The sequence below is a fragment of the Oryzias latipes genome, chromosome 2 (assembly GCF_053564925.1).
Source record: "Oryzias latipes strain Hd-rR chromosome 2, Olatipes_Hd-rR_3.1".
Taxonomy (NCBI): Eukaryota; Metazoa; Chordata; class Actinopteri; order Beloniformes; family Adrianichthyidae; genus Oryzias; species Oryzias latipes.
In genome coordinates this window covers 39,868,360-39,888,725 of record NC_136238.1, presented here as the reverse complement: position 1 = coordinate 39,888,725, position 20,366 = coordinate 39,868,360, and the positions used below count along the sequence as shown (strand labels likewise).

Sequence of the window (20,366 nt, the reverse complement as noted above, 5' to 3'; positions counted from 1 at the left end):
ACTCTTAGTACTAGCTTCAAATTTAAACTCCTCCTAGGGATTTCAATCAATCGCCTCCAAACCGCCTCGAGCATCACTGGGAAGCTACTTGGGAATATATGTCTGATTAGGAAGTAACAGATTTTACACTTTGTTGTCGTGGCGATTTTACAAAAGTGGCATTTCTGTGTTTTTTTACCAAAAATATTGTTAAAATTTGATGCATGGAATTGTTTGCTCGAGCTGAACAAAATGATATGATAAACAATATGACCATAGTGGAAATGTGGGAGGTGCTAACGAAAACCTCTGTTGCTAAGGAAACACAAAAATGTACTTTTGCCGATTCGTTTAAAAATAACATCGATGTGTTTGTCAGCCCCAGGTGACCAAAAAATAAAATGGTTGCTAAGGAGATAAAACTAATAGAAAAGCCACCATTTTGAAAAAAGTGAATTTAGCCACATTTGCCACATGCAGCTCTGACGAGGTTGGCTGAGGAAGACAGGGAGAGTAAGATGTGTGTTGCATCTGCTCAGCCACGAGACCAGGTCAAAGGTCAAAGCTGGACACCCCTGACCCTTGGTGGATGTATGTGTTTGTAGGTGTGTTTGTGTATCTGAGAAGTAGGGATAGTTTGTGTGGTCTTTGAACTTTTCCTGGTCTTCAAAGGCTTTTAGAATTCACGGGTCAAAAATGACCCAAGAGTCCATCTTCATACCTTAGTGGTGTACAGGCCACACGTACAAAGTATCACCTTTTTTCTACAGACTGTGGTCACATGTCCCAGAATGCCACAGGACGGCGACCTAAATGCCATTGTTTCACTAAAATCAGTGCAGCGGTATTTGTACTCAGGAGGAGGCAGTCGCATTTTTACGTGATGCACAGAAGAAGTTCAAATCAAACGGAGACCGTCAGTAGTCGCCCTGGCACATTTGGAGGTCGCGTGGCAGCAGTCCAACGACAGGAAGGCGGCAGCGCGACAATCAACTGATGGGAGGGTCTCCAAGGTCCCCCAAAATCATCCAACGATCGCCCGATTTCAGACTGCCCTGTTCCTGTGCCGCCGTTCCACTGACTCCGCCCGATTGTGAGAAATCAGTCAGTAGAAGCGTGGACACTGGGTGAGGACTGTTGGCTTGGGCCGGGGGTCCTGCGATGACGACAATCAGGCGATCCCAGCCACCGTGGGTCCAAAGGGGGAGACGGCGTTGATGCCGCACCAACTGCCGTTGATGCTGAGAAGAAAACGAATTATAATATTTATACATTTTATTTCAAGCGCCTTTCAGGTCCCCCAAGGTCACTGTACAAGGTTAAAAAATAAGAAGAACAAAACAGAATAAAACAGCAATAAGAAATGAACTGAATAAAAGATAAAAAAAACATAAGGATCAAGATAAAACATCAATAAGACATAATAAAAACAGGATAGAAAACAGACAAAATGCAGTTGTGTTAACTGAATGGATTAACTGCATGTTTGTTTGAAGAAGTAGTAAGTTTTAAGTTTGGATTTGAACAGTGGCAGAGGGCCAGTATTGTGTAGAATTCCATAGCTGGGGGGGGGGGGGGGGGGGGGGGGGCGGAGCGACGGAAAGCTCTGCCCCCGCCCCGATGGTGACAAGACGGGCAGGTGGGACGTGGAGCTGGAGAGAGGAAGAGCGGAGAGAGCGGGAGGGAATGGAAATGTAGGGTGGAGCCAGGTTATGCAGTGCTTTGAAGGTTATGAGGAGAATCTTGAAACGAATCCTTTGTGTTATGGGAAGCCAGTGTAGGTTTTGGAGAACTGGTACGAAGAAGACCCAACAATGTGTTAGGTGTAATAATCATAGAGGCAGAGCAAGACGCACAAGAAGGGCGATGAATAAATGTTGCTCGGACAGTATATCGACCCCCGGAAGGCATCTGGTGGCACTTGATATGGACAGCGCACACACTTGATACACATCGTCCAATCACAACTGCTGGCTCCCACTGCCCTGTGGCTTTCGGTGGTGACTTTCGGCGTCCACACTCAACGGTTTTCAAAAAATCGGGCGGTGGCTTCAAATCTTGAAGATTCTGCTGACGCCTGTGGTGGTTGTGTTTGTGACCGTAGCCTCAAGGGTTCGCTATGACCTGAGCAAAAACACTTTGGTCCTCCGATCTCACCAAGCCGTCTACAACCTTGATATTTTGTGCAGGCTGGCGTACAGATGGTTTGGATTTGGAAGGTGATTTGATTTTTTTTATCTTTGTTTTAATCTTTTTTTTTTTATTATTATTGTGGAGACCAATTAAAAAAAACTACCTTCATTTACATGTTTTATTGGAGCAAAAAATTCAACTGGTTAACATTTTAAACTTGTTCGGTTGTTGCTGGTTGGGTCAGTATCCCACGACAATAAAGGGAAGCTAATAGAACGCAGAACGATTGCCGAAATTCTTCAATACCGCCGGTTCCACTGCAAATGAGCTCCAGCAGGCGAAAGGGGATGCAGGTCGCAGCTTAGAAGAAGAAAACCGAGGCCACAAAGTTAGTGAACCTGTGATTTCCTTAACCCTTGTGCTATCCTATGGGCTCAAGATGACCATTGACGTGTTCTCCCTACCATGACAAAGGTGGATAAAGGTGGAAAGATTTCATGTAATCCATGGACACCAGTGAAGATCACAAATCATTGAAGAAAAAAGGTTCAGAGCACTGTCTAGTGGGTCTAGATGACCCAACTCCCAACGTTAACGTGCCTTGGATAGCACAAGGGCTAGAAAGTGATTTTGATTATCCTTTTTTTGGTCCAAACTGCCTCATTTATTGATCTTTTTTTGACAGATCACATAGAAATTGAAGTTTGGACATAAACTCAAATGACATGCTACAACCTAGATGGCAAAGAAACCCCACAAAGACTCTGAGAATATGGGCAACAGCATGAAAAGAAGCGGAGGAGGTCCTTGGCAGGGCCTCGTCCAGCTGTTGAGTGCCGTTACACTGCTCAGGAAGGCCAAAGCTATTATCTGTGACCCCCCACACACACACAATTACACTCACACTCAGGACTGAGAGTAACCACGTGACTGGATCTGAACAGGAGGCGGTAATTCATCCCACTTTAGTCGTGTAAACATGTGTTCAGCGAGTTTCTCATGGATGTGGAGTCTGGGCAGAGGACCAAGTCCTCTACAAGCCGCTCTGCCAGCGCACTCTGCCCTGATCACACACTTCTGTCCTGTTTACTTTGGGGCGTTGACTTCAAGTGCAGGAAAAAAAGTCTCTTTTTTTTCTAAAGTAGCTTTGAATGACTTTTGAATGTTTTCAATGAAAAAATGTGGCAAATTTGTTTTTTTCCTGCTTATTTTACTCATGTTATAAAAACTGGAAAAGCTTTAATCCACACTTATCATCTGAAGAAATAGCTTTTTTCCCTTATCTGCTGTAGTCTAAATTTAATACCATAAAGAAAATATAAAGTACAAAATAACATTAAAACGATCATGTATTTTCTGTGGTGTTCCTCAGGGCGTAGTCCCGGAACCACTACAGCTGTAAAATGTATATCTTCAGGTCTCCAAAATTTTGGCTCAGATTTGCCGTTTACGTTGATTTATCTTTCCTTTGCGTTATTTGTACTTTTTTACGTGGGTTTAACACGGTTCATTGGTGATACATCTGTGAAAGTTTTACATACACAACTTGTCTATGTAATTCACAACCGACCAAAAATGGTGTTCCTCAGGGTTTAACCCTGCAAGCTCTAAAAAGTATTTCATTTTAGATCCAAAAAACTGAATTAAACACATGCATGAAATGTTTAAGTTAACTATTGAAATTGGAATTGGTTTATTACTTGTTGTCGGTGGTGTTCCCCAAGGCTGCGTCCTGGGACTTCCAGGTTTTCAATAATAATCTGATTATCGAAGGTAGCTTTATGCATTTCCATTCATTTCCATATTGTTGTTTTTTTAATAAAAAGAGGGAAGCGTACTGGTTACATGTTCAAACCCAGAATTTTTTTCGCAGAAAACAGGCTTTGTATACAAATATTTTCTTGCATAACTAAACTGAACTGTGTTTAGCTTTCAATGCAGCTCTAATGCAACCAGCTGCCTCACTGCTGTTGTGAAGTTTTTTTCTAAGGCATCTTTTAGGCAACCTTTATTAAGGTCCTGCAAAAATAAAGTTCCAATAAAAAATTGAATATTGGCATTACAATCAAAATACACCAATTTGTTTAGCATAAAAAGTTATTTTTTTACCTATTGAGTCGTGACATCATTTGACTTCTGCTCCCAACAGCCTGAGGCAAGACAAGACTGGCCACTTATCTTAGCTCAAACACGTTTCCCGACTCCCGTGTGATGTGCTGAACGAGTGCCATGTTCGCACGTTCGCTCAAATGAAGACTTTTCTTTTTTTTGTATCTGACAAAAGCAGAGCGGGATTATCAGATAAAGTTTTAACACCTGGCCCCCAACGTTCCCACGGTCTCGCGGTGCCATCTTCGTCTACATTAAAGTGATTAACAGCCAAAGAGCAGCCCGGCGTCTGCGTTATCTCCGCCTTGATCGCTTTTCCTCCTGTTTAACGTTCCTGTAGATCAACAGGTCTTTGAAGCTGGCGGTCCATTTCCACATCTTTAAAAACCAACAGAGTTCCAGGGCATGAAGATCAGCCAGGAATCCTGTGTGATCATTTATTCATCACCGCTGGAGAGGCTGGAGCTACCACAGGCAAGAAGAGGATAGGAAGCCTTTGAAATAGTAATGCAGCTTTTTGATTATCACTAGATTTAAGGATGACTCAATACGAGCTCTAATTCCGCACTTCAAGTACAAATAAATAAATTATATACCAAAGCATTTTGTAAATCTAATCATCTTTAATTCGGACCTTAAGGTTGTGTCACAGCGCCGCTAAATGTATTTTGCACATTTTCCAAGAAGGAAATTTCGGTCTTTCGTGATGCATGGCTAATAATTCATAAGTCTTTCTTGTGTTCGTCATACGTCGATGTGCGCAGATGTCAGTCAAGGGTTTCTTTACGTGAATTCAGGTTTGAGCTGTTCAAAATTTTCGGTAAAGAAATTATGCAATTCAGGCATATTTTATGTACTTTAGATGCAACTATTACATGAGGGAGCCGGTTTAGCTCGTGCTGGTTTGCGGCGCCTTTAATCCGTGAAACCAGGGTTCGACTCCGGGCTGCTCCCTGTTCCCTTCTCTACTTCTGTGCCGGTCCCAAGCCCGGTTGCTTTGAGAGGGTTGCATTAGAAAGGGCATCCGGCGTAAAACATTGCCAAGTTTACCGTGCAACTCGTTCGCTGTGGCGACCCCTGATGGGAAAAGCCGAAAGAGAAAGAAGAAGAGATGCAACTATTACGTAAATCTTCTGTAATTGTGCTTGATATTTGCTGGATTCCTACACAAATTTTCTAATGGACTTTCCATGCATGTACCACCAGTGTATAACTTTTATATTGCGTGTACTGCGCACATATCATGCTAAAATTACGTCATTGACGCACGAATCACTAATGAATTACACGTAAACAGCGCAATAATCACACATGGTTCATGTTCTATTTAATTTACGTGTTCTTTGCGTGGTTTATTTGTTCTTCTTCCGTGGTTTTAACGTGATTCTTTCGTGATACATCTGTGAAAATTTCACGTAAAGACCACAACTTTTGTCACTTTTTCTATGTATATTCACATATGACCAATTGGGTCCCTGCAATATGTGCAAGAAAACGTGGTAAAAGCCAAATTAACATAAAAGCTAACTCTGGATCAAAATTTGTGCATCAATAATGTAATTTTAAAGTGAAATCTGCGCCTTATATGTAACATAAAAGTTATACATCAGAGTTATGTGTGAGGAAAGTCCGTTAGACATACGTGGGACAGTCATGGAAAGACACAAATTTTACGTACGCATTTTGCAAAAATCACCCACAAATTCGTAGGAGTTACATGAAAATTGCGTCTAAACTACTTGGGCAGTTTATGCGTAACTCTCAACATAATTCTCAACAGCTCAAAACTGAATTTATGTAAAAACCTATAGACCAAATTCCTCAATGGACATTTTCTCGCAGCGACGAATGACGAACGCAAGAAACACTTATGAATTACTTATATTACACATGTATCACGAAAATTTCATACGTGGAATGCGCAAAATGTACATAGTGGCCGTGTGACACAGCCTTAATTTGCTACTTGGAAAGCACTTTTGAGTGTATTTTATGTTTGTAAGGATTTGTTGTGTTAGAAATTGAATTTAGTCGTCTGCATATGTGTTTCATAGTTGCTGACTGAATATCAAAGAGCTGTGGTACTACTATGTCGCTCCAGTATTCCCCAATCTATTTGTGGCAATTTTTTGCGGACCAATCAGCCTCTTAGGATTTTCCACAGCCAAACAACCTTGGTATGTGGAAATTAATTACCTGTAACAAAAAATCTGTTTTTTAAGTAGGACTCCTGTTAGCCTACTTTGTTAATTCTTTTGTTCGTTTGTTTTTTTTGGTCGTAGCCTATTCTTTCATCTGTTCATCTGTCCCTGCACATGTCTCTTATCCATTTGCGAAGAAATGGTCCATATACAACTTTTCTCATCTTGTCGACAACTTACAGCGCTTAAGTGACCAAAATGTAATTGAAAGAATCCAGACATCTTTAAAACGAAACGATTTTTTAGAATAAAAAAGCCATTTTTCAAAAACAGAAGACTGTTTCGACTCAATAGAAAAAAAAACAATATAATTAATTATTTTTTCTGCAGCCCTTCTCTTTTGGAAAGATGATGTAACATGTTTTGGAACAAACCGTGTTATGAACAGTTTTGTAGGACGGGTAAACATAATTAGAAAATTCCTAATTTACTGTGTCAACATCTGTGATCTGCAGATTTTACTGCATCGGACAGCCTGTGTCCCAGTTGCTGGCCGTTATCACCAAAGGCCATGCTTCCTGCAGCCTATCTACAGTATAGCCATTGAAAGCACTAACTGGCTTCACAATAGCAAGAGGAGTTCAGCTGCATAATGTCCAAGAATAGCTGAGAAAAACATGCCATTAATAACTTCTCCGTCGTGATCAATTTGGCCCTTGCGTGTACTAAAAACGAAGCTAGCCATACGACACTACCAAATCCAAGTCCTTGATTGGTCAAAGTTCTACTGGTCAAACTTTTCACGCACGTTCAATGGTCACGTGTCTTGGATGTGGAGCCCGTAATAAGACTTAAAAACTTGCGTACAGACACGTGAACACAAGAGCCTGAAATATATATCCAAGCCCGGTGTGATCATTGCATAAAACCGACTTGACGGGTTCTTGATCATACTCTGACTCAAGATGGTCAAGATTTATGACCTGTACTCGTTGGTCAAATTACATCTTAATTTATCTAAAAACAAAAAACAACAACTATGTAGATATAAAATTATGCATGTTTTTGAATCTATTTTGTGTGGTTGCTATGACAACAGCGTGTGATAAAGTGGTAGATCTATTCCCGTGAGTTTTACCTACAGGTACCCCTGAGTACTCATGTATTCTGCATTGAGTACGTAGAAAGCTGCTATTTGATGACCTACGATAGTTTCTATTTAGTACTTTGAAAGTTTGTAGATTTTATCATCATGTGTAATGTGATGGGACTCCTCACCTTCTCGACTTAGGTGAGGGTTCAGCAGCAGAGGTAGCAGGCGAAAGATGGAGGGCAAAATGAAAAACAGGACGTTAATGCAGACCACCCTTCTATTGGTTTATGGTATCAGCACATCAACAGACCCCTCTTTGACTCAATATTTCCTGGCCTACGTTTATGAAGTACCTGCATCTACAATGGCGCCAGAACACAAAAAAAGACAGGGCGACGTTTGGTAAAGGCGAGACATTTTTAAACAACAGAAGGAAAGTTTGGGTTTTAATGACAAAAATTTTGTTTTTCAAATTGAAAAATTGAAATATTTAATGTTTGGTATGACCTTTAGAAGGAATCATCAATGGGGTATGGATGGTGGGACGAATGAGTTCCAAAAGGTTTGGAAAAGCTGAAACGTGAAAATATGTTTCTTAATTTTGGAAAACTTGCATAGTGTTGTTCAACTCTAAACTTATTACGGAATAATGATGAGAAATTAGTTGAAAAAGATCTTAATAATATTTATTGAGACCTTAAATGTGGTGAAAAAGCAACAAGAGGCTACAAGAAAAATCAAGTCAAACTTTAAACTAGTTCACGCCACGCCAGATCCAGCCATATTCAAATCATGCCATTCCATGTCCACCCAATCTGTTCCTGAGGGGGTTCACTGGAGCCATCCTTGAGGTTTTCTTGTTCCTGTGGCAGCTCCTCCTCAGGTCCCCTGATCAGTTCTGGTAGAGGGTTGCCAGAGCTGCTCCTCTTCATGTTCTCCGTTCCGTTCCATTGAAGGTTAACCGGGACCACTACCCTTCACGTTTCCCCTTTAATTCTTGCAGAGCAGTCGTCCCCAACCCTTTTAGCGCCACGGCCCGGTATGACATCACACAAAGCTTTCACGGACCGGTCTTTTTTTTTTTCCAATAAACTTTATTGCAAATTTTTCAATTTAACGGACCAGTCTCTAAGATGTTGGCGGAGGACTACTGTAGCAACGGCATGCAGAAGGAGGAACAGATACGTGACAACACAACTCCCGAGCTTTAATTTTGACACGCATGGCTAGAACATCGTACAGGTGTCATCATCCTCTCCCCTTCCCTCACTCATGGTGCAAAAAAGAAGTACTGTCAATTAAATGTAGCTTTCTTTTTTGGAAGTGGAAGGTTCCTCTTCTGTCTCCTGGCTGGGCGTTTTTCCCCTTTGGCAAAGAAACTTTCCAAAGACGTTTGTTTTTTACTCATTTTGCTAGTTCCTGGCTTTTATTTTACCGGTAACCGATCACGTGACTGAGAAGAGCGTCTTGGCCTGCGTTAATGGTGACATAGACGGATGTGACAGAGAATCGGGCAATTTTTCAAAATAAAACATCTTTCAGATTACGATGTAAATAAACCGAAAGTAAAGTATGTTATTTATTCTTTCTGTGTGGTACCAAATGACGCACGGACCGGTACCGGTCCGTGCGTCATTTGGTACCGGGCCAGGGGTTGGGGACCACTATTGTAGAGGGTCGCTAGGGCCGCTCCTCTTCATGTTCTCCGTGGCATTGAAGGTTTACCGGAACCGCTCCTCTTCATTTTTTGAGTTCGGTTCCTTTGTTCCCTGTCCCTGAGGATGGTTGCAGTTTACCCCCCTTGGTCATGTTTGCTGTTTCTGGGGGGAGTCATCGAGGCTGCTCCTCTTCATGGTCTCCGTTCTGAGGATGGTCGCGGTTTATCCCCTTTGGTCTTCCTGGGGAACAGCAAACATGTTCTCTTCAAACTTACAAACAAGTTGTCTTCCAACCTGTTCCTGCGGGAGGGTTCGAATCTGTTTTTTGGTGTTTTTCCTTACTGAGAAGGAGGGTCTAAAGCCAGGGATGCCCAGTTTAGTTTAGTCTGTTTAGTTTAATTTATTACTGATTTTATGTTTTGCACAGCTAGCGAAGCCTTGTTAAGACAACTGTGTCGTAATGTTGAGCATCATAAACAAAACTGAATTGAATTGAATTGAACAAATTCCAAATAAACAGCCTAATAATCACACACACAGTTCATCTTCTACGTTGATTTACGTGTTCTTTATATGGTTAATTTTTACTTCTTCAGTGGTTTTAACGTGGTTCATTCGAGATATTTTTGTGAAAATTTCCATGTGAAGACCACGACTTTTCTCACTTTTTCCACATTTATTCACGTATGATTAATTTTCATCCATGCAACATGCGCAAAATGTACGTAGTGGCTGTGTGACACGGCCTTCAAGGTTAATTTTAGGGAAATCTAAAAGCAGCTTCAAACCCACACTGTCTGCATTGAGTTGATTCCCTCAAAATTTCCTTTGGTATCAAACTTCCAACAGATTGTTATTTCCTGCATTTGGAAAAACTAATTATTATTTTTTTTTTTTCACTTTTCCTGTTTTGAGAAAGGTCCTGCCAGACTAAAAATGTTCAGCAGGGGAGAAAAAAGAAAACCTCAGTGTAGAGCCAAATGTTTTAAACATTTTGGAATTTCCCAGGGTTCCATGTGTGTTTTTGCCGACCATCTGTTGAACTGTGTTTTCTCTCAGATCTAGGGTTTCATGTTGATTTTGTTTTTACTGCGTCCATCAGAGCTGAAAAGATGCAAATCAATGGGAAAATTTCCTTTTTTTTGTTGTTGTTTTTTCCCCCCCAGCATGCAGCTGCCAACTCGTTGGCAACAACTTGTCTAAAATGGAATCGTGGGGAATTGAGTTACGTGACCGTCATCTCGCTGTATAACTTCATGAGAGTGGCGTCATGCTCAGAGCTTGCGGCCTCCTCTGCTCCAATGCAGTGTTATTTTCAAACCAGTCCGGTCATGCTGACACGCGGGTTTGTGCCGTAAATCCAGGGCATCACGTCTCCGATATGAAAAGAAGGAGCTGCTCTGTGACTTCCACTTCTTTTGGGGGGGGTATAATTTGTTTAAAATATAGCTATACACACACTTTTCTGTAAACTTGGGTTAATTTTATAGTAGAAAACCACACAAAAACAACAAATGGTTTAAATTTTATCCTTTAAGCTTCGCAATTAAGTTTCAGAATTAGAGGGTTAGTAGCAGATGCTTTTATTTTGAAGTACGCAAATTAACTTGTTTGTTTTTTTGTCACCATTAAAGTAGACAAAAACATAATGATAACAAATAGTTTCAGATTTCTCTTTTGAACTTTGCCGTCAAGTTTTCAAAAATAAAGGTCTTTTTAAGATAATTAGCAGATGCTTTTATTTTGAAGTATGCAATGTAACTTTTTTTCGGGTCACCGTTAAAGTAAAAAAGAAAAAACATTATGATAACAAATAGTTTACATTTTTTCTTTTGAACTTTTCAATTAAGTCTTCAAAATAAAAGGTCTTTATAAGATAAGAAGGGGATGCTTTAATTTTGAAGTCTGCAATTTAACTATGTTCCTTTGTGTTACAATTGTAGTAAAACAATTCACAGTCAACAAAGACAAATGGTTTTTAAATTTACTCTTTAAACTTAAATTTTACTTCTCTTTCAAAATAAGTAGCAGATCCTTTTATTTTGAAGTACACAATTAAAGTTCATTTGTGTTACCATTGATGTGGAAAAAAACATAAAGACAACAAATGAGCTTCAAGCTTCGTTGACGGAATCCATCTTTTATCGCTTGTGCTATTCTAGGCACTTTACCATTGGGAGATGGGTCATCTAGACCCACTAGACAGTGCTCTGAACCTTTTTTCTTCAATGATTTGTGATCTTCACTGGTGTCCATGGATTACATGAAATCTTTCCACCTTTATCCACCTTTGTCATGGTAGGGAGAACACGTCAAAGTAAGGGTGGGGTCATCCAAGATAGTACAAGGGTTAATGTAAATCCCAACAGAAATCTTTGCTTCGTTGAGTTTGAATCAATAAAGAAAGGTGGTATTCTCGGTTTTGTTACCTTGTCTCCAGTTCTGAAGTTCAACCCGTCCACCTCTGGGGCCTTGGGGACCTCGACTTTAAAAGCAGACGGAATGCTTGGGTCAAGTTATACCTGCTGCTATGACATGAGGGATTGACGATAGAGATTTAAATATTTGGCCGGCTAGTCCGAGCCCTTGACGGTTGCTGTTTCTCCCTTCCCCATGTGCCACTGTGGCAGCTTTCCCCAGCTGTGGGCTCCAGTTTTTAAGCCTCCTCAGGTTCACGCGAGGACACGGGAGCCAAATGAGAGCAGTAATTAGGCCGGCAGTCACCGGGCTTTGGTTACAGGTGCAGATCTGCCCGCTGGGATGAACTGAGCTGTCAATAGGAGATAATTCATGCTGAAACGACAAAACCAGGGGGGAAGAGGGGGAGCTGACCGAGCACCAGCGCCAGGGAGGGATAAATCGCTCTTAGTGGCACCACGACAAGCCCAAAGCAGTGGTATAAATCCTTCCCCCGTGAGCTCCCTTAGCAAAGCAGGGGCTTTGGTTCAGACGGAGAAAAGTCTTGGAGGCCTCTAAAACATCTAAGGCCCCCGCTCAAGGCTTTGTACGCGATCACAGACACTCTATGAAAAACAGGTGGATTCCCGTACGATCCGTCAAGCAGGAAGGACGGGTAACTTCCGCCCTGCTGAGTTTATAGTAGTCCTACGCCAGCTTTTGAGTTATGCTACGTACACGCCAAGCATGAACATGCTAAGAAGGCATTCTTGAGCGCCCTTTTAGCTTACGGTGTTCTTTTAGCTTACGGTGTTCAAACTGGATTGTTGCTACCTGATACTATCGCAAGTACTCACAGATGACAGAAGTTTAATACGAATTGTGGAAGCAGCGCAAGCCCCAGGCTTTTTCTTCCACAGCTCTATTCAGATATATAAAAGACTTGGTGCCGTAAAATTAAAACTGCAATTAAAATTTTCCCCTTCATGATCAATTTTCAAACGGTTGATTTTTCCATGTTTTGAAAAAAAGGACACTATCCATACATCACTGCCAAATCCAAGTCCCTAATTGCTCAAAGTTCAACGTGTTTAAGTTTCAGCTTGCGTTCATTGACTTTGTGTTTTGTATGTTGAGCCTGATAAGGGACTTACAGTATAAATTTGTGTAGCGACGCGTGAACACGAAGGTTTTGTCCGCGGTAACACACATATACAGGAGTTTACATTGGAAGTAGTCACTTGAACGTATGATTCTGAGCCCGGTGTGAATGTAACTTCAATTTTTTTTTCCAAATATCGCGATCCTTAGACTTGTTTCCGTTGGGTTTTTCAAAGAATTTTTTAACACGAGATTTTGTGTTCTTCAGAGAATTTCTCCTGGAATAATCAAACTAAAGTTTCAACTTCAGACTGATAGATTTTTGGAGGTTTACGGTCATTGTTGCCTTATCAGTGTTTTTTCCTCAACACCCGTCGGTGTTTTTACCTGATTTCTGATCCGCTGTCATCTGGTTCTGTCACTGATGATACGTTTCTGTTTAGAACTATTTCGAAGGACCTTCTGGAATCCCTGGGGAGGTGTTCTGGGTATGTCCCACTGGGCGGAGGTCCCGGGGAAGACCCAGGACACACTGGAGAGACTACGTCTCCTGGCCACTTCCTCCAGAGGAGCTGGAGGAAGTGGCCGGGTAGAGGGAAGTCTGGGCATCTTTGCTTAGAATGCTGCCACCGCGGCCCGGTCCCCGATGAGCGAAAGAAGATGGATGGACGGATGGACAGACGGATGCATGGATGGATTCAAAACGATCTTTAAAAGGAAATGTCTAATGTCGATGCTCTTCTTTGTTTTTGCTTAAGATATTTAAAATTTGACCCTTGCCACATACTCAAAAACACATTTAGTACTCGGTGAAAAGGAATTTTGGTCTCACTGAACAACCCCAGCCCCGCAAAGGATGACATCAGTTTTTAAATTATTATTTCGCTGATCTTTGACCTCAGGAAGAGGATGCCATCTTGAATTTCCCACAAAAAAAATCAATAAAGTTTGATTTGATCACTGGGAATCTAATTGCTAAAAATTGCGTAAGTGTGGCAATCAAAGAAATGTTCTATTGTTGCTCGCATATTGGGAAATTTAATGTCATGGGAATATATCGTAAAACTGCAATACATGAATCCCAGGCTTGAGCTGAACAAAATGATATAACATGGAAATATTAAAAATGTGGGCATGGTTAACCAAAAATCTCAGTTGTCAAGGAAATCAAAAAGTTTACTTATGCCCTGTTCATCATCCTCAAGTGACCAAAAAAATAAAATGGTTGCTATGGAGATAAAACCAACAGATGAGGTTTGAAAATAAAAGGTTTGTTTGAGATAACCAGCAAATATTTACATTTTAAAGTATACATTTTAACAATGTATTTTTGTGTCACTGTTGAAATTAAAACCATAGAAATGGCTTTAATAGTATCCTTTTGAACTTTGCAAATGACTTTTCAAAATAAGTGTTGTTTTTTTCAAATTATTATGAAGGTAGAAATTAAACAATGTTAATTTGTGTCACCACAGAAATAAAATTATCCGCTAAAATAACATTGTTTCAACTTTATCTTTTTAACTTTTCAATTCAGTTTTCAAAATAAAACATCATTTTTAAGAATAGAAGCAGGTGCTTTTTTTTGAAGTACAACATTTAACTATGTTTTTCAAAAAAAGATTTTTACATTTTGAAGTTAGAAATTAAATCGTTCTTTTGTGTCACCACAGAAGAGCAAAAATCCATGAAAAATAATGATTTCAATTTTACCTTTTTATAGTACAATTGAGTTTTCAAAATAAAACATTTGAAAGAGTAGAAACAGATGCTTCTTTTTTGAAGTAAACAACTTAATTATGTTTTTTTTCTATCACCACTGAAGTAAATAATTCGTATAAAATACCAAATGGTTTCAAATTTTTCCTTTAAACTTTGCAGTTGAGTTTTTAAAATATCCTTTCAGAACAAAAAGGAGATGCTTTTATTTTGAAGGGCGCACTTTATCAATATTTTTAAGCAGTTTATTGAACTTTTTAAATGCGCATCTTCAGCTTTCGTGAATACATTTGATGAGTGTGATTGAGGTCCAATCACACACACCGTCTACCTGTCTGCGCTCACACTTCCTGCAGTATTTACATCCTCTGCTGCGCTGCAACACGCTGAGAGCAACCAGCTTTTTGTTAAAAGCACTTTGTCAATAAATTTGACTTCCCTTGACACTCAATACTGAGTCCATTAAGCCATGGAGCCGCACGCGGGGGGGTTACCCTGTGCATGGGGGGGGGGCCTCCTCCTGGTTCCAGTAAGGTATATCAGCTGAGCGCTCATTAGCTAGCATCATCGTACGTGGCTGCAGGCACGTGGAATGCCATTAGAGGGGATCTGGCATCTGATAGTCGGGTAATGGGATTAACTCGGGGGAACAGATCTCCAGAACTGCAGGTCTTCCCCGATCGGATTGGGGGGGGACTGCCCTGAGGTGCCCCCCCCCCCCGTCTCTGAAGCCTGGCCGTCTACGTGCAGACTCCAGGAGGAAGTGTGGAGGACAATTGAGGTCCTCACAGGTGGAAACCTTACCCGCGACCTTGACCGCACCTGAAGGTGATCGTGCAGCTTTTGTTGAGCGGCAGCTTCCTGTGACAGGTGAACTGTAATCTGATTACCAAGCAGTGACCACATGAATAATCAGAAACGCATATTTTATTGATGCTCCTCCCCCTCCCCCTTCGTTTTTGAGGCTCCTCTCCTCTTGTCCCATGGCGGCGTCTCCGCAGAAGTATTGGGGGCGCCCGCAGCCCCGGGCCCACCGGTGCTCCAGAGGAGACGAAAACCAACTCTCCCCAATGGAACAGGTGACTCAGCTTCCAGTCTGGCAGGAAAATCCCCCGAGACCTTTGACCTCCTAATCGTTTAGCAGCGCTTACAGTTGGAGATCTGCTGTGGGCTGTTGCAGGGATTAATGTCACGCAGATTTGGTAAGAGGGCAAACCTATATCTGTACTTCATGACAATCTCCCGGATATGAGGGGCGTGGCCTAAAAAGCACTATGCGAAAGATGGAAAAAATTTCCCTGTTTAATGGCTTAAACTTTAAAAATGAAAATAAAATTTTAAATTGTTTAAAGCATCGTAAAAACACAAAAAAATTTATTTGAAATTAATAAAGTTTAGCACTACAAATTCAAATATTTGATTTTGCTTTTTTTTCCGCTAGAAAAGGTGACATTCACACGTTAGCTCCACCCCACCTCATCCAGCGGTACGGGCAGGAGTATAAACCAGGCGCCCTCCAGGAATAACAACAATCCCTAAGCTCCTAAAGCCGCTCAGGCCAGCTGCTGACAGCCAGCCGTAGTTAGACGGTGGCAACCGGAAGCCGACAGATTCTGCCTTCAAAATAAAAACAAAAAAAAACAACTTTAAGCAAATGAAATCAAACTGTGGAGAACACGGAATATTACAAGATTAAGGGTTTTTACAAACTTAAATTTTAAATATAGCAATTTGGAAATACTTTTGAAACGGGCAAAGTAAACCAGCTGAGCTAACAAAAAGTAAAGGTGGGAAATGTTGACAAATTAATTCAATTAAATGTACATAATGAAAAAATGGTGTTGATAAATAAGAAAGAGAGACAACTGATTAATTTAAAATGTTGGTAGAGTGTAATTACATATTATGGGTTAAGATAGAACATTTATAAACAAGTATATTAATTTGAAGTACTGTAAACAGTTGAGTTCAAGAGGTTAGAAAACACTTTGATATGAAAAGTTTACAATTTACGAAAAATATTATTCCAATTTGTTTTGTAAAGAACTTTAGTAAATTCTGCAACTCTTTATTTATGAATTTCTCAGGAATATCTGTAAAGAAATTGATTAAATTATTAATTAGAAGTAACATGTATTTTTTAATATACATTTTTAAGTAATTTGTTTAATTTTCCCCCCCGTTGCATTTATTTTGAAACTTCCCCCCGGAAGCTGCTCGTTTCTGCTGCGCACGCCTGACACGGCAGGGTGACGCCATTTTGAAGTGGTCCCGAGCAGAGGAGACGGTCTTGGAAAATTCAGCTCGTCCTGAACAGCGCGGATTAACTGCAGCCTTTTTGTTTTTGTTTTTTTGTTGTCGTTTTTTTTTTTAGCTTTTCTTGCTACCGAACCGAACCTGGGTTCCCCGCGTGCACCGAGACCTATTTGGACCGCGGAGGGATTCGCTTGTTGGAGCCACTTTGAAGCGGGACGCCGCTTTTATTCGGAGCTCTTCGGAATAGCCTTATCCCCCTCCCGCTGGAGCGGCCGGAACCGCGGTGCTGGTGGCAGGACAGCCCCGCCGGACTGTCGGGCGAAGCCGAAGCTCCTAGTCGGAGTAAAACGTCCATTTTTGGGAGTATAAAATCCACGGGAATGAGCATTTCCGTAGCGTTTTGATGTGTTTTAGCTATGCGGCCGGAGCTCCGCTAGGAGAAGTTTGATTGGACGGCGGAGTGCGATTAATTTCCAGTCCGATGGATGTTAGCCCTGCCCGGCTGTGGCTCGGCTCCCTGCACCGCTCCTCGGAAGCCCCGTGCACCGGCGATCTGTCCGTCAAGCCGGAGATCTGGCGACTCCACACCGCCGCGGAGCCGACCCCCCTCGCCTGCCTGTAAACCTGGAAATACCACCATCGATCCCCTCTTCTTCATCCTCCTCCTCCTCTTCCTCAGTGTGTGGACTTACCTGGGATCGTTCGGATTTAGACTCTTTAGTGAATTAAAATGGTCGACTCGGACACACTGGGTTGTTTAGAGGACTTTTAACTGACAATATTTTGACTTTTTTTTTTTAAATTAGTTTATATATATTTTTAAACAATTCTTTGCATTGAGCGGATCGAACTCGGATGGAAAATGGGAGACGCCACAAAGCTGGCCATAGCCGTTTTCCTCATCTCCTGTTCTTCAGGTGGGTGTGTAGAAGGTGGTGGTGGTGCGGGTGGAGATTGCAACGCACAGCAACCCTGATGTTATTTTATTTTATTTTATTTGTAAGAATGCAACTGCACCCTCTGGGGTGGGTGGGTAACAAAACGTAGTAGTAGTAGGTCGTAGTCCGGTTCTCTGGAGCCTTTGGCCCTCAAGGGACCAGATTCACCCGACGCTTCTTGACATGTTGTGCACGCTCACAAACCCTTGTCACTTAGTGTGTTTTTGTTGAACAAGATAAAACATGGACGTGGGTGGACCTGGATGCCACTTCTTGCGTGACGGGGAGATTTGCCTCTACTGGTTCATGCTCTGGTTTCGTAGCTAGAAAAAATACTCGACGGTATGGAAAGGCAAGAGAACGTTCTTCTATGGGTCAACGATGCACAAACACCGGTGAAGCCTTGTAAACCGTGGACTTTGGTGGTGTTACTTCCTTGCCTGACGGGAAAGGTGCCATGCTTTGTGACCGGGGCCTTTCAGCAGATCAGCTCCTGTTATCTCTACCGGTTGCCCAATCGAGGGTTTCGAAACAGATCAAGCCTGGTGGCGAGAATTCCTGGTGTTGTGTGCAAGCAGGAAGGGGATTATTGGATCAAAGCAGTCCCATCAAACATGAGGAAAGTTTGTTTTTGCTTTCTGAGGTGCCGCAGGTTTCTGTTGCAGCGTGTGCTGTCCGAAAAAAATGCAGAACTTTCTCTTGTTTATTTAGTTTGAACAAGGCAAAAAAAATACTGAGCAAATCTGCAAGAAAGGAAAATACTCCAGCAAGTCCCGGAGGATCTTTGGTTGGGAAGGAAAGAAGGTTTCGGAAATTGGGTAATAGTCAAGGTCGCATGGAGTGCAAGGCAGGTGCTGTCTGCGTTTTTAGACCGCAGCGGATGATTATTCTGCTTGCTCGTTACCGTCTGAAGTGGGGAAATGAATGGTTTCCACTTGAGTTAGAATAATAATTCTTTGTAAAATTCAAGTTGAATGGCTTTTAAAAAGGATGGGTTAGACCGAGGCGATCCGCCCGGAGAGGCTGCGCTGTGAAAACACAAGGACAAATTCAGAGATTTCAAATCATAAGATGCCACTTGCTTTGCTGCTGCTGGCAGTTTACAGATACAGAAATGCTCTTTTTTTGTGTGAAATCATACAGTTCATGGTGAATAAAAAAATTGTATAAAAAAAAAAACTACAAAAGGACTTCGAAGGAAAAGCTACGTTAACGAGAGACCCGTAATCTTTAATATTTTACAATTTTATCTACTTTAGCGATCTGACAGCTTTATCATTTGATTGCTTTTCAAATCAAAACAAATGAAACTTTTTTTTTTTTTAAAAAAGCACTTCTCATACCTTGAGCAACTCGAAGCGCTTTAACATAAAAAAAACACAATATTGCAAATAAATACCCTTCCTGCTCCTCCCTGTTAACACATATTAACCACACTCAATGAATGCTTATAATAGTAACTTTAAGAAAAATGGATATTTATCTATTCGTTTCCTGTTTGTTGACTTCTATGCTAACAATGCTGATGTCTACTTCGAGGTTGGAACTTTGGGATCGCACACAAGTGGAGACCTTGAGACTTAAATATCTCCCAATTTTTTTGATAGTTTGCATGAAATCATCCAGTTAATGGTAAATATCATTTTTTATATTCAACAATAACAGAAAATTGTTTTTTTTTTTGAGGAATAAGACGATGACTATCATCTTAAGAGATCTGAAAGCTCAAGTATTTATTTGTTTTTTTCCTAGTTTATTTCCCTTTTCACTCTTTTTTTGCGGTCAGGCTTGCTTCTATGCTGATGACGCTTTTGTCTATGTTGAGGTGGGAAGTTTGGGTGTCGCAGAATATGAAGCGGAAATCTTCAAACACCCAGTGACTCAAAATCTAATTCAGATTGTGAAAAAAAAACACATTTGCAGTTCTAAATGTGTACGAAAAGAGGAAGATCAGATCATCCTTCAGACAAAAAAAAAACGCAACTAATAGTTTGTATTTTGCAAACAGATCAAGCAAAGTTTTTGTGCCAGATTACAACACAGATTTGATACAATTTAACTTTATGGTTTAGAGCAGGGGTGTCAAACTCATTTTCACCGAGTGCCACATCAGCATAGTGGATAAATGTAACTACTCTTTAATGTTAAATAACTCATTATTTATTATAACTTTTTAAAGTGACAATTACTGTTGCATAGAAAACAAATGTTTGGTTGTTACTCTAGCATAAATCCTTTTAAATTTGATTCTGTCAGGTTAGGTTATTTGACAGTGCTTAAGTCCTAATGTATAGTGGTCCAATCCGATATTTCAAGTCCAATTCCCCCTAAATATGAATAAATACACACCAATTTTAATTATAAGAAATTAAAAACTTTTATGCTCTTTCGAGGGCCACATAAAATGACATGGTGGGCCACATTTGGCCCACGGACCTTGAGTTTGACACATGGTTTAGAGAGAAAATGGGGGCTTAAAAACGGAAACATAGAGATAAAGATGAGATAAGAGGAAACTTTTTTTTCCGCACAAGGGGAAATTCATACGCTTACTGCAACTGTACATAAATGAACAAAAGAAGGAAAATAATGGTAGAAGATAAACAGTACCAAAGGACAACCCACAGCTGTTTTAATGTAAAACTATGCCTTTAATATAAAAAATAGACTATTCATTTCAAATATTGCCTTTTTTTTAAATAATAAAACCAAAACTTCATGACCAATTTAAATGTAATATCTAACTTGTTTTCAGGAATTCAGCAAAATAGTTCAGGTCAGAGTTGATTCAAACAAATTGTTTCCAAGTTTGGAAATTCAAAAACAAGTTAGTCAACACCAA

The 20,366-nt window shown here is 40.7% G+C and overlaps 1 protein-coding gene across 2 annotated transcripts in view; it reads left to right on the top strand.

Moving 5' to 3' along the window:
* The first annotated feature begins 16,545 nt into the window (after window positions 1-16,545).
* LOC100049489 (activin receptor type-2A) overlaps window positions 16,546-20,366 on the top strand; it is a 47,766-nt gene continuing 43,945 nt past the window's right edge. For both annotated transcript variants that reach the window (XM_004066368.5, XM_023964076.2), the window contains exon 1: window positions 16,546-17,503. In XM_004066368.5, coding sequence (XP_004066416.1) covers window positions 17,449-17,503 — 55 coding nt within the window. In that variant the 5' untranslated portion in view covers window positions 16,546-17,448. The remainder of the gene's footprint in view (window positions 17,504-20,366) is intronic.